This window comes from Asterias amurensis, chromosome 15 (genome assembly GCF_032118995.1).
Source record: "Asterias amurensis chromosome 15, ASM3211899v1".
NCBI classification, from domain to species: Eukaryota; Metazoa; Echinodermata; class Asteroidea; order Forcipulatida; family Asteriidae; genus Asterias; species Asterias amurensis.
The window spans coordinates 3,064,277-3,090,831 of NC_092662.1; the positions used below are offsets into that span (position 1 = coordinate 3,064,277).

Sequence of the window (26,555 nt, forward strand, 5' to 3'; positions counted from 1 at the left end):
ATAAACTGACAAACCTCTAGAAGTTTAAGATTGATCGGCCATCTGGGTCACGAGAGAATAGTGAAAAACAAATGACAAGTTTTGCATTGCATCGATGCCAAAACAAAAATGAATAAAACGCTCACTGAGCGATAAACTACAAACACGAAATTAGATTATTTATTTCTCATCAAATAGGACATTTCAGACAGAAATATTTCAAGGGATGTTTTCTACTATCATCCTCATTAGACCGTGTAAATTTTATGTTAATCTGTGATCTTCATGGTGTTTTTTTTTCTAACTAATTCTGTAACAATCCTTAAAGGTCAAAGTTTTTGAAAGTGTTTGATTTCTCTAATCCTACAGAAATGTAGACTTATACAATGAAACTAGCCTGTAAAATTTCTTTTCAAAATATTGTAGCGTTTTCTTTTTAGACTTTCCAAAAGTCAATAGCTGTTCTGTCAGCATAGGAAAATAATCCATAATTGGAACGCACAATCTAAGAAAACATTTCATGCCAAATTATTACTCAAAACAAAGATTCTTGGGTTCTTGACACAAATTTGAACATTAAGTTTAAAACCAGAGGGGGGAAGGTTAATGTTTGTAATCAGCAGAGAGAGACACACCACTCACCCACAACTGTGATTGTAAACTGCTTTGTTGCGGTGTTGGGGACCGAATCTGAGGCTGTGCAGTTCACCGTTGTTGTACCCACTGGATATCTATCCCCGGATGCTACGACAGCGCCAAGTTGATTCTGGCATACGATGGCAGTGATGACTCCTTCAACTGTGTCTACTGCAGAGGGTGCTGGTGACCAATTGACTACAACGGAGGCCATGTTGGTTTCAACATTGATCGATTGATCGGCTGGTGTTGTAATAACTGGAGCTTCATTGTCTTTAGTGAAGAACAAACAAACAAATTTAAGGTGAGGTAGGAATCAGTACAAGTGGCAAGTCATGGCCGAGTGGTCTAGTTCACCAGACCCAAGCTCTGGGGCCAATTTCATAGAGCTGCTTAAGCAAAACATTTGCTTAAGCACGAAAATAACTCGCTTATTTTACACATGTTACTGGTCAAAATGTTAAACTACATACATTGCTTATGACTGGTATTTAGTTGTTGTTCACTAAGCATAACAAGTGACTGGAGTCTTGGCCGGTAATCTGATTTTACTAAGCAAGGATTTATTTGCTTAAGCAAATTTTTCTGCTTAAGCAGCTCTATGAAATTGGGCCCTGGGCCCATACTTCATTAAGCTGCTTAAGCACAAAAAATGGTTAAGCACAACAAAATTATGCTCACCAGAGTATCCCAGCCAAACTGCCATGTCACCTGTACAACTTGTGACCGGTATCCTGCTCAATTCTGCTTAGTAGACATCTTAGTGGTCCCAATGTTAGATACGCGCGAGTCTAACACAGTCTAATGTGCGAGACCACACCAAGGAATAATGGTGCACTTAACACACTGGGTGCATTCGTTTAGCTTCCCTGGGTCGACCCAGGTCTGCCCCGGTATGTTTGATTAGCTTTGACGGGGCTCACCCGGGTCAGACCCCAGTGCCCTGCTTGTGGAGTGGGTTTGATGGTGACCTGAGGTGCATGCAGTCACCACAAGGGGGCGAGTGTGATCGTTCGATTAGCTCTTTTCAGGGGCTCACCCGAGTGATCACTGCGGGTTCAACACAGGTAAGCTAAACAAACGCACACAATATAAGTTTTACCAAAGTTGATATACCTACCAATGACTGTGATGTTGAACTGGTTTGATCCTTCATTCAGTGAAGAATCGCTAGCTGTACAGGTTACCGTAGTCAGGCCTACCGGGAATCTAGAAGCCGACGTGACGACCCTACCAGTCTGATCCTGGCATTGAATTGCCGCTGCGCCAAGAGAGCCTTCGAAGGTGTCGAAAGCCGATGGTGCTGGTGCCCACACAACCACAGCATCTGGTGTTCCTGGTTCAACGTTGGTACCGGGTACGTCATTCGGTACTGTGACCACTGGCGCCTCAGTGTCTGTTTGATAAACGAATACATGTATTTTGTGAAGTGACAACTGTTTTTTACAAATGGCTACTTTATGGCAAAGGAAGACAATTTATATAGGAAGAAGAGGTCTCCGATGGGGAATTGAAAAGAGAGGGATGTGCAACAAGGAATAGACCTTTCTCATGAAATATGTTAATTGCACATAGCGTGTGCCAACTAACATTTTGGTTGGCAAAATGAGGGGACATCGTGCTGATTTGTATACGGCTAAATGATGATGAAATGCCGCATGACACAGAAGCGATTCTGCTTAGGGCACATCGCTCTGGTATTTGTCAACCAATAGGCTCTACCCAGGTCGAAATTCCAGTTGAACCTAGTTAAAGTGGGTTTAACTGGAACTAGTTGAAACCAGTTGATAAACTAGTTAAACACAGTTAAAACCAGTTGGTTTAATATGGAAAATGGACAGAGACCAACTGGATTATAATTTCAACCTAGTTGAACACAGTTATACCTAGTCCAAACCAGTTGGTTTTATATGGAAAATGGACGAGTTTGATCACTATCCAGTTGAACCAGTTGACCCCAGTTAACTAGGTTCAACTGGAATCTTGACCTGGGTAGTACGCATGCATGAACGTAATTAGCATATTTCATGGGAAAGGTCTTAGCCAATACATGTACATGTAGGTACATGTATTCCTTTGACCTTAGTGATGACGCTAATTGAGCTTGTGACGTCATGTTAGAGTCTGAACCAATATTACTTCAAATTAATAAAAATTTAGTAAATAATCAAAAGACAAACTTCTTTCAAAGGGGGTCCAAAATGGAAAGCCGAAGAATATATTATCAGTCTTACCTTCACATGTTACGGTGTTCAGACCGGCAGGGCACGTACACCCACAAGTCAACACGTTGTAAGTACCTCCATTAAAGCAGCTAGTGCCGTTCAAGGGACAGACTACGAGTGGATACAAACAAAGAGTAGGAATGAAGGATTGCTCATTTTGCTCTTGAAATTAATCTTACAATAATTACAAAAATGGCATTAGTTGTCAACAGACCAAACAAATAAAGATCAAAAATTTCTCGAAGAAAATTACAACCTTAAAGCCCAATCTCATAGAGCTGCTTAAAGGAACACGTTGCCTTGGATCGGTCGAGTTGGTCTTTGAAAAGCGTTTGTAACCGTTTTTTATAAAATACATATGGGTAGAAAGATGTTGTAAAAGTAGAATACAATGATCCACACAAACATGCCTCGAAATTGCGTGGTTTTCCTTTTACATCGTCGACTAACACGTCGGCCATTTATGGGGGTCAAAATTTTGACCCCCATAAATGGCCGACCATGTTAGTTCGCACAGTAGAAGGAAAACCACGCAATTTCGAGGCAAACTTGTGTGGATCATTGTATTATACTTTTAAAACATCTTTCCAACCATATGCATTTTATAAAAAACGGTTACAAACGCTTTTGTTTTGACCAACTCGTCCGATCCAAGGCAACGTGTTCCTTTAAGCTTAAAAAAAATATAAAACAGTTCAGCGCAATGAATTGTAGCTTGCTAGAAAAATAAAAGGCACCAGTCCCCCAAAAAGGTACCACACATACATGTACATGTACCAGTATGTCTCCTGCAAATTTTTTGCTCAACATAAAATTTCAAAGCAACATTTTCTGCTTCAAGAAATTGGGCCTGGAGCCGAATTTTCTGAAGATTCTTTTGCAAAAACCCTGCTCTGCTGAGTAACAGCTATGGGAAATTGTTGCCGATGTCTTACTTGTGCAGTTGTCACCGGTCCAGCCTTGTGCACAGTTACAACTGCAGATGGTCAAATCCAGTATCCCATCATTCATGCAACTCAATGGACACTCTGTGTTCAGGAAAAAGAAAAACAAACAAGTGTGTGATTTTTAAAATTTCAAGTACAGTCTACAATCTACAACGCTCTAAATGAACTGTTGCAAGTCTATCGGGCAGATTGCATGGCCACCCATTTAATATCGAGGGAAGGACACTTTAGAATCGGGAAAAAAATGATCTTATCATCTCTGAAAGTATTATTATTATTACAAAAATTATTATTACTACAAAATCTCACAAATGTTCCTTTTGACCTCATCTTATCAATCACTACCTACCTAAAACAGTAATGTTAAACTGGCATGATCCAACATTAGCCGCAGTGTCACTAACGGAGCAATTCACTTCGGTAAGCCCAAGGGGGTAGTTATCACCAGAGCTAACGACATTGCTGGTACCGTCGTTGCATACGACGTTTGATGCGGTGACAGAAGCGTCAACAACATCACTGGCAGTGGGTGCGGAGGACCAAGTGGCATTTCCTTCCGTCGACCCAATTGGCACGTATAGGGATGGGATGCTGTCCGGACAGAAGACAATTGGGGCTTCGTTGTCTGAGGAGAAAGTAGTAAAAGTCAAGTGAGGAAATTGTTTTTCAACTGCTATCGGAAAATCATTTTATAGAGTGGCTACTACAAAACTTGTTATTAACAGTTAATCGTTTTGCCTCCACTCAGGTTACCAGTCAATGTGATTTATATTGGTTTTGACGGGCTCCATGCCGATTGGGGCATAGAAGAAACAACTTTTATTTAAGTTGTGCAGCTTTTTGGCACAGATCGGTGAAGCTTTTCAGCTACACGGCACTCCTGCAGTGTTAGGCAAAGAGCCTCACCAATCTGATTACTTTAGATTTGAAGTACGTACATACCACTGGGTTCATTATCTGCAGGAATGTCAAGTTTTAAAAAAAACAGTAGTGAAAAAAAAAAAAGGATTTGAAAATAAATTTAAATAATAAAAAAAAAAAAGGTTTCACTAAAGGAATAATATTCTATTTCAAACTGCCATAAACTCACCTTTCTATGTTCCCGAGTCGGTAACAACACAATAAGCGGTTGAAATAAAAATATATTAAAGCCACACAATACAATGCTTAAAAGTTACCTACCAATCACAGTGATCATAAATTCACAGGACCCTTCATTTAGACTAGTATCGTTAGCTCTACAAGTCACTGTTGTTACACCGTCTGGGAAAAGTTCACCAGAAGTTACAACATTGCCAAGATGGTCTTCACAAACAACGCTGTCGGCATTAACTGTAGCATCAACAATATCAGTGGCGGTCGGCGAAGGTGACCAAGCGACAGTGGCACCAGCTGTTCTAAAGTCCACGTTTTTCATGCTCGGATTTGGACAGCTGACCACAGGAACATCATTATCTACATAATAATAATAACAATGAAAACTTATACATGTGTGATGCGCACAAATCCATTAAAGTGCTCATGGCGCTGAATACAAAACAATAATATTAAAATTATATACAATTACTAAAAAAATAAAACGTCAGCCTAAGTTGAGAAGAAATCTAGGATATGTGGTATAGAAATACAATACAAATGCAGTTTTTTAAGAAAACATCAAAAGGTAACAACAACAAATAACAACAAAATGAAACCATTGATTCAAATACCTTAAATTTTTAAGGTAATTGTCAGTGAAAAAAAAAATACGAAACAAAATACCTTGTTTCAAGTTAACCCTTTTTGTACACTTTTTGTTGTGTCTGTTTTTTATTTTGTCTTTTTTTCGTGTTTTTTGTTGTTGGTTTTTGACTGCACCTTATTAAACACCCAGCAGGGTGGATACTGCATTAAAAGTCTTATTATTATTATTATTATTATTATTATTATTATTATTATTAACACTTGACATTGAATGACATCTTTGGCGCAAAATGTTCATAGACAGACTTATGGCGGCTATATTTGGAACCACTTTGACTTTTTCTCCAGTTTTTGCTGACATGCAAAATGCTAATGTTTTTATTTAGCAAATTTTTCCTGTTTAAAGCGTTTTGAGGCATCAGTCACCTACATGTACCATGATTTGCATCGTTCATCTTCCCGCAAACAGGTTCTGGAAAAAATTTCCTCCTAAACTCCCTTTACGAGGGCTGCTGTGCTACCATGAAAAAGTTACTTACCAATCACAGTGATCATAAATGAACATGACCCTTCATTTAGAGAAGTATCGTTAGCTTTACAAGTCACTGTTGTTAAGCCATGCTGGTAAAATCCACCAGACACCACAACACTGCCAGGACTGTCTTCACATACAATGGTGTTTGGATCAATAGGAATGCCACCAAAATCAGTAGCCGTTGGTGAAGATGACCAAAACACTGTAGCGCCAGCCGCTCCAGAGTCCACGTTAGTCATGTTAGGACTTGGACAGTTGACAGTAGGACTTTCATTATCTGCGTCAAGAGGAGTTGCAATATGTGTGGTAAAAATGACTTTAAATTTCTTTTTTATGCAAGTCGCCAGACACACAAGGCCTGAAGGCCACTTCAAGGTGTGGGCTACAATGTTGTTTTTTCCCAGAGGCTGTTGCCACCTACAGTACTCCTTGGGCTGAAACAGGGTTGCCCCTTTTACAGCCCATATGGATGTAGGCTTGGGTATCATCAGTCCAGAGCCTGGCCGATAGAGCAGAAAGCCCTACCTCCCAAATTTTACGTAGCAAGTGTCACGACCGGGATTCGAACCCACACCCTGCTGCTCATAACCGCTTAACCATGACATGCCAGACAACATTCACATTGTTTTACTGAACTAAAGAGAATATTCCTTTGGTATTTGGAACTCTTGGATTATTTAAATCCTATAAATTATAAATCCTATATAATCCTACATAAATATACAACAAAACTGACCTGTGAAAATTATTTTTCGGAAGGTGGTAGCGTTTCTGAGATATTGCTAAAAACCCTGAGTGGTCACGTCAGCGCACGGAATAATGATTCATAATTGCAATACACAATCTCAAATTCAAATGTTGGGGGATAAAACCTTATATTTTTTTCTAATTCACCACATTACTTTGAAGTGGAATGATTCTCAAAATGTTTTTGAAAGCTTCTGTAGGCTTCTAAGGCCACATAAAAAATAAAATTGTTGATCGTCCTTTTTTTTTTGCGGATGGGGGAGGGAGGGAGGTTTTTTTAATTTTTTTTTTTATAAAGTTTTGTTGACATGCCAAATATGAAATCAAGAATAACGAAATCATCACAATCACTATAAAACTGAGGGTTTGTGTGTTTTTGATGTTTTCAATAGTTTTGTCAAACAAATTTAACTCCTAGATGACATTTTCTGTAAACTTTTTCAAACAGCTAAGCACAGTGTAGTCCAAGTAAATATTTGAAGAATTGTTCTTGCTTTGCCAACATGAATAAAAACCTTCTTTAAACATCTTTTCGAACCTGTCCATTTTGAAAAAAATATCAGCTGAAAAATCTGGGCAGTAAAAGTATAAAGAGATATACGGACATGTTTTTTATGAAAAAAAACATGGGGTCGGGGGGTTTTGAACGGTCGGGCGGGACGATCAACAATTTTTTTTTATGTGGCCTAACCAAAAGTTGTTATTGCCTTTCATTTTAGGAGTGATTACTAAATGTATACCTCCCCTTTGCAAAAAAAATAAAACTTATAATGACACATCAATAATTCCAAATAATGACACACTTTCATCATGAAATAAAAACTGCAAAAAAAATAGTAATAATAAACAACAACATTACTTACCAATCACAGTAATCATAAATGAACATGACCCTTCATTTAGAGCAGTATCGTTAGCTTTACATGTCACTGTCGTTACACCAGTCTGATAAAAGCCACCAGACACCACAACACTGCCAGGACTGTCTTTACACACAATGGTGTTTGGTTCAATCGTAGGATCAACAACATCAATGGCGGTCGGCAAAGTTGACCAAAAGACAGTGGCACCAGCCATATTAGAGTCCACAAAAGTTGTGTTCGGACTTGGACAGGTGACAGTAGGGGGTTCATTATCTGCAGGATTGTCAAGTTTTAAAACAACGTCAGTAAAAAATTAGTATTCGGAAATAAATTTAAATAAAAAATGTTTAACAAAGGTTTCGCCGACGACATGATCATCCAGTTCAAACTGCCATAAACTTACCTTGCAATGTTCCCAATATGGTCCCAACATACGATAGCGGTTGAAGTAAAAATATATTAAAGGGACACAACGGTTCAAAAGTTAAAGACACTGGACACCATTGGTAATTGTCAAAGACCAGTCTTCTCTCAACATATGCATAAAGTAACAAACCTTTGAAAATTTTAGCTCAATTGGTCGTCCAAGTTGCGAGATAATATGAAAAGAAAAAAACACCCTTGTCACACGATGTTGTGTGCTTTCAGATGCTTGATTTTGAGACCTCAAAATCTAATTCTGAGGTCTCGAAATAAAGTTCCTGGAAAATTACTTCTATCTCGAAAACAACGTTACTTCAGAGGGAGCCGTTTCTCACAATTTTGTATACTATCAACCTCGTTACCAAGTAAGGTTTTATACTAACAATTATTTTGAGTAATTACCAATAGTGTCCACTGCCTTAACATATAAAATAGACTATTATTATTATTACTACTACTTACCTATAACTGTGATGCTAAACTGGCATGATCCTTCTAGCGGTACAGTATCATAAGCCCTACAGGTTACTGTCGTTAAGCCAACCGGGTAACGATCGCCCGATCTCGCTACATTCCCGAGATCACCCAAGCACACAATGCTGGTTGAATTAATGGGACCATCAACAGTATCATTGGCTGTTGGCAATGGGAACCAATTGACGACAGCATCTGCTGTTCCAGACTCCGCTGGCACCATAGTAACATTTTCAGGACAGTAGACAAAAGGAATTTCATTGTCTGCATCAAAGAGAATGATCAAATTTTAAATTGTATGATTTTTTTTTAATTACTATTATTTGTATTGGTTTAATAAAAACATTCAAACTTCGCAGCCAAAGGCTGAATTGTGTTTAAAATACAGAGTTAAAAAAAAACTGTTAAAAGTTACAGGAAAACACTAAGAAATACAATTTTATCTCAAAAATAACAATAACAAGGCGCTTCACAGAGGTTAATAATATCAGCAAATTAAGAAAAATACAGAACAGTTTATCTTTAGCTAGATGTAAAGCCACACCCTGAAATTCCTAAGGTCACATGATTTGATTGGATACCCTTACCTATGATAGTGATGTTAAATTCACACGTTCCCACGTTGCCCGCCATATCAGCAGCGCTGCACGTTGCTACTCTCACACCCACTGGTACCCTGGTACCCGTTGTCACTGGGTTACCTCCACCAGTCTCACACACAACGGATGGGATTGATCCTTCAAATGAATCGGTGGCCGTCGGGGCTGGTGACAGCGTGACGCTGGCATCTGGTTGGCCGGATTCAACGTTCATAGTTATAGGGTTGGGACAGCTGACAATGGGTGGTAGGATGTCTGCAGAAACACACACAATGAAACATAAATTAATAATAATAATTAGTTCTTAAAAAACATCATCTGTTCACTTTGTAATTCTGTTTCTTTGAACCAATTACTCTGCATCTCTACCTCAGTTCATAGTCTTACATAGTGTCAATGTTGTAGAGTTATATTGTACTTTCTTTTGTATTTGTATAAATGTTTGCTTGTACAGCGCCATGAGCGTCATGCCTGACTGACCTGAGCGCTTTAATAGAGGCCACTATTTTGATTATTATTATTAATATTTCAAAGTAACCATTTCAATGCACTCTACATTGGTGCCCTGATCATTAGGCCAATCACATTTCCTTTAATCTTTCTCAGTTCCATGGCGAGTATACAGCCCTGAGCTGCTGTGGCACTGCAAAGGCTTTTTCAAATACAATATCAACCTCTTCCCTCTAACTTTCCAATTTATACTCCTTGGTGGAATCAATTATAGCATCTTGCTCAAGGACACAAAGGTCATGACCGAGATTCAAACCCACAATCCAATTACTTTAAAGTCACCTGGAAATAGAATATTTTTTCTTTCAAACATAAGAGTATATGCTTACGAACAATAAAACAATTTTTTTAGTAATTGTTTGTCACGATTTATATGTTTAAAAAATATATAAAGTTGTTTGGGGGGCTGACTCCGCCTACCCCTACATTTCAAAAAGTGTTTTTCTGCATTCAGCAGCAATACACCTGGTCGGCATTGCCCGAAAAAAACATTTTTTTTTTTTTTTGGAAACGTACAAACTCAAGATCTGGTCCGTACATTTACTTTGCAATTGTGTTTACTCTACGCATTACAGGCAAAGTCTGCCTCGATTGACGTCACGTACAGCGCCCTCTCGGGTCGGGGTCTACTCTTAAATTTGAAAATAACGGCAGTTAAAGAACTCGTCGCTACTCTTTTATTCCCTTCATAGTGAACAAAATGTCACAAAGCTGAAATTATTCTCACCTGCACATGTTACATTTGACAGTTCTGCCAATGTACACACACATCCACAGTTGTTTACATCAAATGTACCTCCATTCTCACAGCTACCATTGTTCAAAGGACAAGCTACAAATAACAAGACATAATTGTTCAAATACATTTAAAGGGAAGGTACCTGTTGGTAATAACTCAAAACAAATATTAACTTAAAAGCTGACTTGGTAACGGGCATTGGAGAGCTTTTGGTGGTATAAAACATTGTGAGAAACGACTCCCTCTGAAGTAACGTAGTTTTTGAGAAAGAGGTAATTTCTCACTAAAATATTAAAAACTTCTAGCTAGAAGTCTTTTATTCCTATCTGAAAGCAAACAAATTCGTCCAACAAGGGTGTTTATCCTTTCATCATTTTCTCGCAACTTCGATGAACAATTGAGCCCAAATTTTCACAGGCTTGTTATTTTATGCTTATGATGGGATACACCAAGTGAGAACACTGGTCTTTGACAATTACCAAACGTGTACACTGCCTTCAAGGCAAAGTATACATTTGGTTTTTGGAACCAATCGATTGTTTTAATACTATATAAATGTTGATATACACAATAAAATAAATCTGTGCAAACTTCATTTCAAAAGGTGGTAGTGTTTTTGAGATAACGCCGAAAAATCCAGAGTGGTTATGTCAACGCAGGAAGAGTAATCCATAATTGGAATACATAATCTGAGAAATTTTTCTGACAGTAACGCTTCTCAGATTCAAATTTAGGGGGATGAAAACTAATATATTTTTATATATTTATACTATTAAAAGCTGCTGTAGCTTCTAACCAAGTAAAGTTTGCACTGCCTTTAATTTTAAGAGTGACTACCAAACTTAAACCTTCCCTTTACATAGAGTTGCTACTTGGAGCCGGAAGTCTAGATCTCTGTTAAAAATAACAAGGGTCCTCGGTTAATATTTAACAAGGATAACTTTCACACGACTGGAATTTGCTGCTTTGGAAATGACATGCAATGGGTCCCTACCTGTACAGTTAGAGCCACTCCATCCGAGATCACAGTTACAAGTGCAGTTTGTCAAGTCCAGAGTTCCTCCGTTCATGCAGTCCAAGTAGCAAACTACAAACAAAATTATCAGCAATTATTCAATTAAGCCAACAATAATTCTTTTAGAGACCATTCTTTTCTGTAGAATCATCACAAAACGACGACAAGACTATGCTAAGAATGTTCATTTCTGTTATAAAATTTTGTCAGTAAAAACATCATCCGAAATAACATTCAATTAAATTTTGTGTTTAGAAATTTGGATACTGTATTCTGGACAGAAAATGTTCACATCTGTGCTTGGATCCGGGCATGACCTTTTCTGTGACCTCTTTATGTGAATGGAAGTAGGTCAAACCTTGTGTTTGTTTGCAGCCGCTAGCGGCTCTTTGGTACAAGCTACTTAAGCAGTCACTTAAGGTTGTTATGAATAATAATAACAGATCAGAGGATTTAAACAAGTGCCTTCTTCGAAATTTGTTCCAGTGACAAAACACATTTGCGCTCAGGAATGACTTCACTCCTCTAGGAGGGATGTACTGATTGGAAGATAGATAAACAGTTTTGAGACACTGGCGGAAGCAGATATAACTCTCCTTTGTTGCAGCTCTGAGCGTGTGCGCGCACATGCTCAGTATTGGGTGCGTAGGTCTGAGCACCGTCAAAAAGAAACGACCAAAAGTCTCCCATTGGATTTGTGTATGGGCCGAGTAGATCATTGTAATTACCTTCAACACTGATGTCAAAGCTACACGATCCCAGATTGGGTACAGAGTCACTGGCCAGGCATGTCACTGCAGTTAGCCCCAGAGGATACGTGTCTCCAGACACGACAGTGTTAGAACCATCGTTACACATCATGCTGGCAGGACCCTCAACGGTATCAATGGCTGTCGGTGGCGGTGACCAAGTGACAACCCCGTTTACGCTTCCGGGCAACACATACAAGTATTGCATAGGGCAGGTCAGAATAGGAGCTTCGTCGTCTGATAAAAAGAGACAATTTGATTAAACAGATACAGCAGAAAATAATAATCTTATCAGTGTCCTTGGGTTGATTTCACTTAGAGTTAAGACTAGTCTTATCTCAAGTTGGGATGAGTTACTTGTCCTGAGTTAGGACTTGCATGAACTTTATGAACACTCCTAAAGTGTCATAGTCAGTTCAGACATAACGTACCTAAAACAGCGATGCTAAAATCACAGGATCCTTCATTTTGTCGAGTGTCATTTACTGTGCATGTTACTGTTGTTAAGTTTGCTGGGTACTGGTCGCCAGACATCACGATACTCCCAGAGTTGTCCACACAAATGATACTTGTAGGGTCGATGGTATCAATGTTATCAACGGCCGATGGGGTTGGTAGCCAATGGATAGTGGCAACTGCTGATCCAGAATCCACTACTGTGCTAACATTCATCGGACAGGTAACATTTGGAGATTCATTGTCTAAATATACAGATACAAAAACAAGAACTTTGAGTATACAAAACATTGATGAACAAACCTCAACAAAAGCAACAAAAGCAACAAAAATGCTGCAAGAACTTCAATTATTTGTTCAGACATACCAGAAACTGCGATGGTGAAACTGCAGGATCCTTCATTTTGTTGAGTGTCATTTACTGTGCATGTTACTGTTGTTAAGGTTGCTGGGTACTGGTCGCCAGACATCACGATACTCCCAGAGTTGTCCACACAAATGATACTTGCAGGGTCGATGGTATCAATGTTATCAACGGCCGATGGGGTTGGTACCCAAAAGATAGTGGCAACTGCTGATCCAGAATCCACCACTGTGCTAACATTCATCGGACAGGTAACATTTGGAGATTCATTGTCTAAATATAACAAATACAAAAACAAGAACTATTAGAATACAAACAAATTCATAAACAACCTTAGACAAAAGCAAAACCAAAGCTGCAAGAGCTTCAATTATTTGTTCAGACTTACCAGAAACTGCGATGGTGAAACTGCAGGATCCTTCATTTTGTTGAGTGTCATTTACTTGGCATGTTACTGTTGTTAAGGTCGCTGGGTACTGGCCGCCAGACATCACGATACTCCCAGAGTTGTCCACACAAATGATACTTGCAGGGTCGATGGTATCAATGTTATCAACGGCCGATGGGGTTGGTACCCAAAGAATAGTGGCAACTGATGATCCAGAATCCACTACTGCGCTAACATTCATCGGACAGGTAACATTTGGAGATTCATTGTCTAAATATAACAGATACAAAAACAAGAACTTATAGAATACAAAAATTGCTGAGCAAACCTTAACAAAAGCAAAACCAAAGCTGCAAGAGCTTCAATTATTTGTTCAGACTTACCAGAAACTGCGATGGTGAAACTGCACGATCCTTCATTTTGTTGAGTGTCATTTACTTGGCATGTTACTGTTGTTAAGGTCGCTGGGTACTGGTCACCAGACATCACGATACTCCCAGAGTTGTCCACACAAATGATACTTGCAGGGTCGATGGTATCAATGTTATCAACGGCCGATGGGGTTGGTACCCAAAAGATAGTGGCAACTGCTGATCCAGAATCCACCACTGTGCTAACATTCATCGGACAGGTAACATTTGGAGATTCATTGTCTAAATATAACAAATACAAAAACAAGAACTATTAGAATACAAACAAATTCATAAACAACCTTCGACAAAAGCAAAACCAAAGCTGCAAGAGCTTCAATTATTTGTTCAGACTTACCAGAAACTGCGATGGTGAAACTGCAGGATCCTTCATTTTGTTGAGTGTCATTTACTTGGCATGTTACTGTTGTTAAGGTCGCTGGGTACTGGCCGCCAGACATCACAATACTCCCAGAGTTGTCCACACAAATGATACTTGCAGGGTCAATGGTATCAATGTTATCAACGGCCGATGGGGTTAGTTCCCAAAGGATAGTGGCAACTGATGATCCAGAATCCACTACTGCGCTAACATTCATCGGACAGGTAACATTTGGAGATTCATTGTCTAAATATAACAGATACAAAAACAAGAACTTATAGAATACAAAAATTGCTGAGCAAACCTTAACAAAAGCAAAACCAAAGCTGCAAGAGCTTCAATTATTTGTTCAGACTTACCAGAAACTGCGATGGTGAAACTGCACGATCCTTCATTTTGTTGAGTGTCATTTACTTGGCATGTTACTGTTGTTAAGATTGCTGGGTACTGGCCGCCAGACGTCACAATACTCCCAGAGTTGTCCACACAAATGATACTTGCAGGGTCAATGGTATCAATGTTATCAACGGCCGATGGGGTTAGTTCCCAAAGGATAGTGGCAACTGATGATCCAGAATCCACTACTGCGCTAACATTCATCGGACAGGTAACATTTGGAGATTCATTGTCTAAATATAACAAATACAAAAACAAGAACTTTTAGAATGTACACAAATTCATGAACAACCTTCGACAATGCAAAACCAAAGCTGCAAGAGCTTCAATTATTTGTTCAGACATACCAGAAACTGTGATGGTGAAACTGCAGGAGCCTTCATTTTGTTGAGTGTCATTTACTTGGCATGTTACTGTTGTTAAGTTTGCTGGGTACTGGCCGCCCGATGTCACGATACTCCCAGAGTTGTCCACACAAATGATACTTGTAGGGTCGATGGTATCAATGTTATCAACGGCCGATGGGGTTGGTTCCCAAAGGATAGTGGCAACTGCTGATCCAGAATCCACTACTGCGCTAACATTCATCGGACAGGTAACATTTGGAGATTCATTGTCTAAATATAACAGATACAAAAGCAAGAACTTTTAGAATACAAACAAATTCATAAACAACCTTCGACAAAAGCAAAACCAAAGCTGCAAGAACTTCAATTATTTGTTCAGACTTACCAGAAACTGCGATGGTGAAACTGCAGGATCCTTCATTTTGTTGAGTGTCATTTACTTGGCATGTTACGGTTGTTAAGTTTGCTGGGTACTGGCCGCCAGACGTCACGATACTCCCAGAGTTGTCCACACAAATGATACTTGCAGGGTCGATGGTATCGATGTTATCAACGGCAGATGGGGTTGGTACCCAAAGAATAGTGGCAACTGATGATCCAGAATCCACTACTGCGCTAACATTCATCGGACAGGTAACATTTGGAGATTCATTGTCTAAATATAACAGATACAAAAACAAGAACTTATAGAATACAAAAATTGCTGAGCAAACCTTAACAAAAGCAAAACCAAAGCTGCAAGAGCTTCAATTATTTGTTCAGATTTACCAGAAACTGCGATGGTGAAACTGCACGATCCTTCATTTTGTTGAGTGTCATTTACTTGGCATGTTACTGTTGTTAAGGTCGCTGGGTACTGGCCGCCAGACGTCACGATACTCCCAGAGTTGTCCACACAAATGATACTTGCAGGGTCAATGGTATCAATGTTATCAACGGCCGATGGGGTTGGTACCCAAAGGATAGTGGCAACTGATGATCCAGAATCCACTACTGCGCTAACATTCATCGGACAGGTAACATTTGGAGATTCATTGTCTAAATATAACAAATACAAAAACAAGAACTTTTAGAATGTACACACATTCATGAACAACCTTCGACAATGCAAAACCAAAGCTGCAAGAGCTTCAATTATTTGTTCAGACATACCAGAAACTGCGATGGTGAAACTGCAGGAGCCTTCATTTTGTTGAGTGTCATTTACTTGGCATGTTACTGTTGTTAAGTTTGCTGGGTACTGGCCGCCCGATGTCACGATACTCCCAGAGTTGTCCACACAAATGATACTTGCAGGGTCGATGGTATCAATGTTATCAACGGCCGATGGGGTTGGTTCCCAAAGGATAGTGGCAACTGCTGATCCAGAATCCACTACTGCGCTAACATTCATCGGACAGGTAACATTTGGAGATTCATTGTCTAAATACAAGATACAAAAACAAGACCTTTTAGAATAAAAAACATTGATCAGCAAACTTCAACAAAAGCAACAAAAATGCTGCAAGAACTTCAATTATCTGTTCAGACTTACCAGAAACTGCGATGGTGAAACTGCAGGATCCTTCATTTTGTTGAGTGTCATTTACTTGGCATGTTACTGTTGTTAAGTTTGCTGGGTACTGGCCGCCAGACATCACGATACTCCCAGAGTTGTCCACACAAATGATACTTGCAGGGTCAATGGTATCAATGTTATCAACAGCCGATGGGGTTGGTTCCCAAAGGATAGTGGCAACTGCTGATCCAGAATCCACTACTGCGCTAACATTCATCGGACAGGTAACATTTGGAGATTCATTGTCTAAATATAACAGATACAAAAGCAAGAACTTTTAGAATACAAAAATTGCTGAGCAAACCTTAACAAAAGCAAAACCAAAGCTGCAAGAGCTTCAATTATTTGTTCAGACTTACCAGAAACTGCGATGGTGAAACTGCACGATCCTTCATTTTGTTGAGTGTCATTTACTTGGCATGTTACTGTTGTTAAGTTTGCTGGGTACTGGTCGCCCGACATCACGATACTCCCATAGTTGTCCACACAAATGATACTTGCAGGGTCGATGGTATCAATGTTATCAACGGCCGATGGGGTTGGTACCCAAAGGATAGTGGCAGCTGATGATCCAGAATCCACTACTGTGCTAACATTCATCGGACAGGTAACATTTGGAGATTCATTGTCTAAATATAACAAATACAAAAACAAGAACTTATAGAATACAAAACATTCAAAACTTTACAAGAAGCACAAAATAAGAACTCACAAAGTCATTAGCTTCTCAGACTAACCAGAAATTGCGATGGTGAAGTTGCAGGAGCCTTCGTTTAACGCTGTGTCGTTCACCTGGCAGGTCACTGTTGTCAAGCCAACTCCAAACAAGTTGCCTGACATCACAACCGTGCCTGAATCGTCTGTGCAGACGATAGATGCCCGATTAATGACATCGAGATTGTCGGAGGCTGTTGGCAGTGGGATCCATGGGATTAAAGCTCCCGGCATTCCAAGATCTGAGAGATCGACAATGTGGTCAGGGCAGCTGACAGTCGGAGGTTCATTATCTGATTCAAAAAGGAAAAAAAACATTATATCCAAAAGAAAGTGAACACTATATGTTGGTAACTACTCAAAATAATTATTAGCATAAAACCTTACTTGGTAACAAACAACGGAGAGCTGTTGATAGTATAACACATTGTGAGAAATGGCTCCCTCTGAAGTAGTAATTTTCCATGAATTTGATTTAAAAACCTCAGAATTAGATTTTGAGGTCTTGAACTCAAGGATCTGAAAGCACACAACTTCATGTGACAATGGTTTTCTTTCATAGTTATCTCGCAACTTTGACAACCAATTGAGCTCAAACTTTCACAAGTTTATTATTTTATGTCATGTTGAGATACACCAAGTGAGAAGACTGGTCTTTGACAATAGTATCCAGTGTTTTTAAGTAGATGAAACTTAGTTTAAAATGTAAGACTTCTGAATAAGTACCTTCAACTGTGATGTTAAACTGGCACATTCCTTCTAGAGATGCGGAATCATTCACTCTGCAAGTCACCATCGTTAAACGTACTTGAAATCTGTCATCTGACTTCACTACATTGCCAAGATCGTCAGAACATACAATACTGGTTGCATTAATGGGACCATCAACAGTATCATTGGCGGTTGGCAATGGTATCCAAGTCACACTAGCGTTCGCCATTCCTTGGTCCACATATATCAATGGGATATCAGCCGGACAGTAGACAAATGGAGCTTCGCTGTCTGTGTGTAAATCAGATCAAAATAAATTGAGTTACAGACACTGGACACTATTGGTAAATGTCAAAGATCAGTCTTCTCACTTGGTGTATCTCAATTTATGCATAAAATAACAAACAAAATTTGAGTTCAATTGGTTGTCGAAGTTGCGAGATAATGAAAGAAAAAAAATCCTTGTGCTTTCAGATGCTTGATTTCGAGACCTCAAATTCTAAATCTGAGGTCTCGAAATCAAGTTAGTGGCAAATGACTTCATTCTCGAAAACTGCATTACGTCAGGGAGCCGTGGTTCACAATGTTTGATACTATCAACTTCTCTCCATTACTCGTGACCAAGTAAGGTTTTATGCTAATAATTTTTTTGAGTAATTACCAAACGTGTCAACTTCTTTAAGGTAGGCAAAATCAATTTTTGTTTTTCCCCATACACCGATGTGTTAGCACTGTATATCCACTACTTTCCCCCGAGTCCTGTGAAAAAGACTCACAGGCATATTACTTGGATGGGATTCGAACCCACGACCCTTGCAATTCCAAAACAGTGTCTTACCAACTAGACTATCGAGATTGCCCGGAAGCTAGAGGCAGTTTGAATCCTATGTATTAGCAGGGGGTATCGCAACGATATATTACATGTAGATGTTAAATTTGCATAGGGGATAAAGAAAAACTAATCCACCGAAGTGTGTAAGCACTGTATACTCAGTATTTTCCCTAGTTCCTATGCCAAAAAATTCACACGCAAGCAGGTTTGTAACTTCAGAAAGTAGATCAGGGACAACTATATTGAGCTGGAGAAAAGTTCAAGTTACTCGAGCTCACTCCATTAAAGCCATTGGACCCTTTCGGTACAGGAAAAAAAAAAAGTTCACAGATTTACAAATAACTTACAGGGTTTACAGAAGGTAGTGGTGAAAGACTTCTCTTGAAATATTATTGCATGAAATGCTTTACTTTTTGAGAAAACAGTAAAACAACATCAATTCTCGTTAACGAGAATTACAGATTTTTTTAAAACATATTATGTCATGACACGGCGAAATGCGCGGATACAAGGGTGGGTTTTCCCGTTGTTTTCTCACGACTCCGATGACCGATTAAGCCCAAATTTTCACAGGTTTGTTATTTGATGCAGAAGTTGTGATACACGAAGTGTGGGCCTTGGACAATACTGTTTACTTAAAGGGTCAAATGGCTTTAAGGAATTGAAAAAGAGGAATCTGAAAGAGGAAATCTTACCTATAATGGTGATGTTAAAATCACATGCTCCTTCATTGGGTACAGTATCATTGGCTCTGCAAGTCACTATGGTCAAGCCAACTGGAAATCCGTCTCCTGACATCACTATGTTGCCAAGGTGGTCCCAACATACGATATTAGTAAAATCAATGGGACCTTCGACAGTATCATTGGCAGAGGGTAAGGGCAACCAAGTCACATTAGCTACTGCCATTGAAGGATCCACATTTCTCATGAGGACACTACTTGGGCAGGTGACAGTAGGAGGTTCATTGTCTGTAGCAGTTAAAGGAATGTTACAGAATTGGTAAAAAAACAAAAAATCATGAAGATCACAGATTAACATATAACTTAAACGGTCTAATGCTGCCGACAATATGATTATCTACAAAAGAAACTTACCAAAACCAGAAACAAACCAGGTTTGTTACAAACTCAAGTTGCAAATTAAGTCCAATCTTTGTACAAACAAATCAACCACAAGTACAATATATGATCTGCTCTGAAAGATACTTACCAGTAACATTGATGAAAAATTCACAGAACCCTTCATTTAGACTAGAATCGTTAGCTCTACAAGTCACTGTTGTTACACCGTCTGGGAAAAGTTCACCAGAAGTTACGACATTGCCAAGATGGTCTTCACAAACAACGCTGTCGGCATTAACTGTAGCATCAACAACATCAGTGGCATTTGGTGAAACTGACCAAAACACATTGGCACCAGCCACTGAAGCATCCACATTGGTAGTATTATCGCTTGGACACGTCACAATGGGAGCTTCGTTGTCTGCCAAAAACAAAACAAACATGTATGTAAGCAAATACTCATCATTTGGCAAATAATGTTTCAAAAACGCAAGTGAAAATGTTAAGACTGTACTGCACATAATTCATCTACGGACACAGGAGAAAAAGACAATTTAAAACCAGAAACATTTTAGCAAATTTAGTCCAGCTTTTGTACAAACAAATCAAAATACAATATGATCAGCTCCGAAAGATACTTACCAGTAACATTGATGAAAAATTCACAGGACCCTTCATTTAGACTAGTATCGTTAGCTCTACAAGTCACTGTTGTTACACCGTCTGGGAAAAGTTCACCAGAAGTTACAATATTACCAAAATGGTCTTCACAAACAACGCTGTCAGCATTAACTGTAGCATCAACAACATCAGTGGCATTTGGTGAAACTGACCAAAACACAATGGCACCAGCCACTGAAGCATCCACATTGGTAGTATTATCGCTTGGACACGTCACAATGGGAGCTTCGTTGTCTGCCAAAAACAAAACAAACATGTATGTAAGCAAATACTCATCATTTGGCAAATAATGTTTCAAAAACGCAACTGAAAATGTTAAGACTGTACTGCACATAATTCATCTACGGACACAGGAGAAAAAGACAATTTAAAAGCAGAAACATTTTAGCAAATTTAGTCCAGCTTTTGTACAAACAAATCAAAATACAATATGATCAGCTCCGAAAGATACTTACCAGTAACATTGATGAAAAATTCACAGAACCCTTCATTTAGACTAGAATCGTTAGCTCTACAAGTCACTGTTGTTACACCGTCTGGGAAAAGTTCACCAGAAGTTACGACATTGCCAAGATGGTCTTCACAAACAACGCTGTCGGCATTAACTGTAGCATCAACAACATCAGTGGCATTTGGTGAAACTGACCAAAACACATTGGCACCAGCCACTGAACCATCCACATTGGTAGTATTATCGCTTGGACACGTCACAATGGGAGCTTCGTTGTCTGCCAAAAACAAAACAAACATGTATGTAAGCAAATACTCATCATTTGGCAAATAATGTTTCAAAAACGCAAGTGAAAATGTTAAGACTGTACTGCACATAATTCATCTACGGACACAGGAGAAAAAGACAATTTAAAACCAGAAACATTTTAGCAAATTTAGTCCAGCTTTTGTACAAACAAATCAAAATACAATATGATCAGCTCCGAAAGATACTTACCAGTAACATTGATGAAAAATTCACAGGACCCTTCATTTAGACTAGTATCGTTAGCTCTACAAGTCACTGTTGTTACACCGTCTGGGAAAAGTTCACCAGAAGTTACAATATTACCAAAATGGTCTTCACAAACAACGCTGTCAGCATTAACTGTAGCATCAACAACATCAGTGGCATTTGGTGAAACTGACCAAAACACAATGGCACCAGCCACTGAAGCATCCACATTGGTAGTATTATCGCTTGGACACGTCACAATGGGAGCTTCGTTGTCTGCCAAAAACAAAACAAACATGTATGTAAGCAAATACTCATCATTTGGCAAATAATGTTTCAAAAACGCAACTGAAAATGTTAAGACTGTACTGCACATAATTCATCTACGGACACAGGAGAAAAAGACAATTTAAAAGCAGAAACATTTTAGCAAATTTAGTCCAGCTTTTGTACAAACAAATCAAAATACAATATGATCAGCTCCGAAAGATACTTACCAGTAACATTGATGAAAAATTCACAGGACCCTTCATTTAGACTAGTATCGTTTGCTCTACAAGTCACTGTTGTTACACCGTCTGGGAAAAGTTCACCAGAAGTTACGACATTGCCAAGATGGTCTTCACAAACAACGCTGTCGGCATTAACTGTAGCATCAACAACATCAGTGGCATTTGGTGAAACTGACCAAAACACAATGGCACCAGTCACTGAAGCATCCACATTTGTAGTATTATCGCTTGGACACGTCACAATGGGAGCTTCGTTGTCTGCCAAAAACAAAACAAACATGTATTTAAGCAAATACTCATCATTAGGCAAATAATGTTTCAAAAACGCAACTGAAAATGTTAGACTGTACTGCACAGAATTCATCTCCGGACACATGACACTTAATTGAAAAAGACAATTTAAAAGCAGAAACATTTTAGCAAATTTAGTCCAGCTTTTGTACAAACAAATCAAAACACAATATGATCAGCTCCGAAAGATACTTACCAGTAACATTGATAAAAAATTCGCAGGACCCTTCATTTAGACTAGTATCGTTAGCTCTACAAGTCACTGTTGTTACACCGTCTGGGAAAAGTTCACCAGAAGTTACGACATTGCCAAGATGGTCTTCACAAACAACGCTGTCGGCATTAACTGTAGCATCAACAACATCAGTGGCATTTGGTGAAACTGACCAAAACACAATGGCACCAGCCACTGAAGCATCCACATTGGTAGTATTATCGCTTGGACACGTCACAATGGGAGCTTCGTTGTCTGCCAAAAACAAAACAAACATGTATGTAAGCAAATACTCATCATTTGGCAAAAACTGTTTCAAAAACGCAACTGAAAATGTTACGACTGTTCTGCACAAAATTCATCTCCGGACACATGACACTTAATTGAAAAAGACATATTTAACAACAGAAACATTTTAGCAAATTTAGTCCAGCTTTTGTACAAACAAATCGAAATACAATACGATAAGCTCCGAAAGATACTTACCAGTAACATTGATGAAAAATTCACAGGACCCTTCATTTAGACTAGTATCGTTAGCTCTACAAGTCACTGTTGTTAAACCGTCTGGGAAAAGTTCACCAGAAGTTAAGACATTGCCAAGATGGTCTTCACAAACAACGCTGTCGGCATTAACTGTAGCATCAACAACATCAGTGGCATTTGGTGAAACTGACCAAAACACAATGGCACCAGCCACTGAAGCATCCACATTGGTAGTATTATCGCTTGGACACGTCACAATTGGAGCTTCGTTGTCTGCCAAAAACAAAACAAACATGTATGTAAGCAAACACTCATCATTTGGCAAAAAATGTTTCAAAAACGCAACTGAAAATGTTAAGACTGTACTGCACAAAATTCATCTCCGGACACTTCACACTTAATTGAAAAAGACAATTTAAAAGCAGAAACATTTTAGCAAATTTAGTCCAGCTTTTGTACAAACAAATCAAAACACAATATGATCAGCTCCGAAAGATACTTACCAGTAACATTGATAAAAAATTCACAGGACCCTTCATTTAGACTAGTATCGTTAGCTCTACAAGTCACTGTTGTTACACCGTCTGGGAAAAGTTCACCAGAAGTTACGACATTGCCAAGATGGTCTTCACAAACAACGCTGTCGGCATTAACTGTAGCATCAACAACATCAGTGGCATTTGGTGAAACTGACCAAAACACAATGGCACCAGCCACTGAAGCATCCACATTGGTAGTATTATCGCTTGGACACGTCACAATTGGAGCTTCGTTGTCTGCCAAAAAACAAACCAAACATTTATGTAAGCAAATACTCATCATTTGGCAAAAAGTGTATCAAAAGTGCAACTGAAAATGTTAAGACTGTACTGCACAAATACATCTCCGGTAAACATGACACTTATTGGAAAAAGACAATTTAAAATCAGAAACATTTTAGCAAATTTAGTCCAGCTTTTGTACAAACAAATCAAAATACAATTTGATCAGCTCTGAAAGATACTTACCAGTAACATTAATGAAAAATTCACAGGACCCTTCATTTAGACTAGTATCGTTAGCTCTACAAGTCACTGTTGTTACACCGTCTGGGAAAAGTTCACCAGAAGTTACGACATTGCCAAGATGGTCTTCACAAACAACGCTGTCGGCATTAAATGTAGCATCAACAACATCACTGGCATTTGGTGAAACTGACCAAAACACAATGGCACCAGCCACTGAAGCATCCACATTGGTAGTATTATCGCTTGGACACGTCACAATTGGAGCTTCGTTGTCTGCCAAAAACAAAACAAACATGTATGTAAGCAAATACTCATCATTTGGCAAATAATCTTTCAAAAACGCAACTGAAAATGTTAAGACTGTACACCACAAAATTCATCTTCGGTAAACATGACACTTAATTGAAAAAGACAATTTAAAATTAGAAACATTTTAGCAAATTTAGTCCAGCTTTTGTACAAACAAATCAAAATACAATATGATCAGCTCCGAAAGATACTTACCAGTAACATTGATGAAAAATTCACAGGACCCTTCATTTAGACTAGTATCGTTAGCTCTACAAGTCACTGTTGTTACACCGTCTGGGAAAAGTTCACCAGAAGTTACGACATTGCCAAGATGGTCTTCACAAACAACGCTGTCGGCATTAACTGTAGCATCAACAACATCAGTGGCATTTGGTGAAACTGACCAAAACACAATGGCACCAGCCACTGAAGCATCCACATTGGTAGTATTATCGCTTGGACACGTCACAATTGGAGCTTCGTTGTCTGCCAAAAAACAAACCAAACATGATTGTAAACAAATACTCATCATTTGGAAAACAATGTTTCAAAACGCAACTGGAAATGTTAAGACTGTACTGCACAGAATTCATTTCCGGACACTTGACACTTAATTGAAAAAGACAACTTAAAATCAGAAACATTTTAGCAAATTTAGTCCAGCTTTTGTACAAACAAATCAAAATACCATATGATCAGCTCCGAAAGATACTTACCAGTAACATTGATGAAAAATTCACAGGACCCTTCATTTAGACTAGTATCGTTAGCTCTACAAGTCACTGTTGTTACACCGTCTGGGAAAAGTTCACCAGAAGTTACGACATTGCCAAGATGGTCTTCACAAACAACGCTGTCTGCAGTAACTGTGGCATCAACAACATCAGTGGCATTTGGTGAAACTGACCAAAACACAATGGCACCAGCCACTGAAGCATCCACATTGGTAGTATTATCGCTTGGACACGTCACAATTGGAGCTTCGTTGTCTGCGAAAAAAAAAACCAAATAGATTGTAAACAAATACTCATCATTTGGAAAACAATGTTTCAAAACGCAACTGAAAATGTTAAGACTGTACTGCACAGAATTCATTTCCGGACACTTGACACTTAAATAAAAAAGACAATTTAAAATCAGAAACATTTTAGCAAATTTAGTCCAGCTTTTGTACAAACAAATCAAAATACCATATGATCAGCTCCGAAAGATACTTACCAGTAACATTGATGAAAAATTCACAGGACCCTTCATTTAGACTAGTATCGTTAGCTCTACAAGTCACTGTTGTTACACCGTCTGGGAAAAGTTCACCAGAAGTTACAACATTGCCAAGATGGTCTTCACAAACAACGCTGTCGGCATTAACTGTAGCATCAACAACATCAGTGGCATTTGGTGAAACTGACCAAAACACAATGGCACCAGCCACTGAAGCATCCACATTGGTAGTATTATCACTTGGACACGTCACAATTGGAGCTTCGTTGTCTGCCAAAAAACAAACCAAATAGATTGTAAACAAATACTCATCATTTGGAAAACAATGTTTCAAAACGCAACTGAAAATGTTAAGACTGTACTGCACAGAATTCATTTCCGGACACTTGACACTTAATTAAAAAAGACAATTTAAAATCAGAAACATTTTAGCAAAATTAGTCCAGCTTTTGTACAAACAAATCAAAATACCATATGATCAGCTCCAAAAGATACTTACCAGTAACATTGATGAAAAATTCACAGGACCCTTCATTTAGACTAGTATCGTTAGCTCTACAAGTCACTGTTGTTACACCGTCTGGGAAAAGTTCACCAGAAGTTACGACATTGCCAAGATGGTCTTCACAAACAACGCTGTCGGCATTAACTGTAGCATCAACAACATCAGTGGCATTTGGTGAAACTGACCAAAACACAACGGCACCAGCCACTGAAGCATCCACACTGGTAGTATTATCGCTTGGACACGTCACAATTGGAGCTTCGTTGTCTGCCAAAAAACAAACCAAACATGATTGTAAACAAATACTCATCATTTGGAAATTAATGTTTCAAAACGCAACTGGAAATGTTAAGACTGTACTGCACAGAATTCATTTCCGGACACTTACACTTAAGTGAAGAAGACAATTCAAAATCAGAAACATTTTAGCAAATTTAGTCCAGCTTTTGTACAAACAAATCAAAATACCATATGATCAGCTCCAAAAGATACTTACCAGTAACATTGATGAAAAATTCACAGGACCCTTCATTTAGACTAGTATCGTTAGCTCTACAAGTCACTGTTGTTACACCGTCTGGGAAAAGTTCACCAGAAGTAACGACATTGCCAAGATGGTCTTTACAAATAACGCCGTCGGCAATAACTGTAGCAT

General features: G+C 38.8%; 2 protein-coding genes across 2 annotated transcripts in view; both read right to left on the reverse strand.

The window, feature by feature from the left end:
• The window catches only part of LOC139948105 (uncharacterized), a 56,268-nt gene extending 42,342 nt beyond the window's left edge, over nucleotides 1–13,926 (reverse strand). Inside the window, exons 1-17 of the mRNA XM_071946135.1 lie at nucleotides 13,716–13,926; nucleotides 13,333–13,602; nucleotides 12,948–13,217; nucleotides 12,556–12,825; nucleotides 12,104–12,361; nucleotides 11,355–11,447; nucleotides 10,349–10,453; nucleotides 9,100–9,366; nucleotides 8,501–8,776; nucleotides 7,616–7,888; nucleotides 6,010–6,282; nucleotides 4,970–5,242; nucleotides 4,137–4,412; nucleotides 3,776–3,868; nucleotides 2,850–2,951; nucleotides 1,736–2,011; nucleotides 622–888 (exon numbers count right to left, since the gene is read on the reverse strand). Of these exons, the coding sequence (XP_071802236.1) occupies nucleotides 622–888; nucleotides 1,736–2,011; nucleotides 2,850–2,951; nucleotides 3,776–3,868; nucleotides 4,137–4,412; nucleotides 4,970–5,242; nucleotides 6,010–6,282; nucleotides 7,616–7,888; nucleotides 8,501–8,776; nucleotides 9,100–9,366; nucleotides 10,349–10,453; nucleotides 11,355–11,447; nucleotides 12,104–12,361; nucleotides 12,556–12,825; nucleotides 12,948–13,217; nucleotides 13,333–13,602; nucleotides 13,716–13,818 (3,745 nt within the window). The 5' untranslated portion in view covers nucleotides 13,819–13,926. The remainder of the gene's footprint in view (nucleotides 1–621; nucleotides 889–1,735; nucleotides 2,012–2,849; nucleotides 2,952–3,775; nucleotides 3,869–4,136; nucleotides 4,413–4,969; nucleotides 5,243–6,009; nucleotides 6,283–7,615; nucleotides 7,889–8,500; nucleotides 8,777–9,099; nucleotides 9,367–10,348; nucleotides 10,454–11,354; nucleotides 11,448–12,103; nucleotides 12,362–12,555; nucleotides 12,826–12,947; nucleotides 13,218–13,332; nucleotides 13,603–13,715) is intronic.
• On the reverse strand, nucleotides 13,818–20,020 carry LOC139948380 (hyalin-like). Its single transcript, XM_071946520.1, has 13 exons — nucleotides 19,895–20,020; nucleotides 19,378–19,653; nucleotides 17,866–18,141; nucleotides 17,163–17,432; nucleotides 16,785–17,054; nucleotides 16,402–16,671; nucleotides 16,020–16,289; nucleotides 15,636–15,905; nucleotides 15,253–15,522; nucleotides 14,868–15,137; nucleotides 14,484–14,753; nucleotides 14,101–14,370; nucleotides 13,818–13,945 (listed from the first exon to the last, which is right to left on the reverse strand). Exons 2-13 carry the CDS (start codon nucleotides 19,610–19,612, stop codon nucleotides 13,818–13,820), a joined length of 3,069 nt encoding a protein of 1,022 aa, XP_071802621.1. The 5' UTR covers nucleotides 19,613–19,653; nucleotides 19,895–20,020.
• Between the last annotated feature and the right edge of the window lie 6,535 nt (nucleotides 20,021–26,555).

Excerpts from the sequence above, each read along its gene's own strand:
- LOC139948380 (XM_071946520.1), bottom strand. The coding sequence starts at position 19,612 with ATGAGAAATGTGGATCCTTCAATGGCAGTAGCTAATGTGACTTGGTTG. Across the intron at positions 16,290-16,401 it reads TTTCACCATCGCAGTTTCTG|ACAATGAATCTCCAAATGTT; the intron begins GTAAGTCTGAAC and ends TCTTGTATTTAG. Across the intron at positions 15,906-16,019 it reads TTTCACCATCGCAGTTTCTG|ACAATGAATCTCCAAATGTT; the intron begins GTATGTCTGAAC and ends TGTTATATTTAG.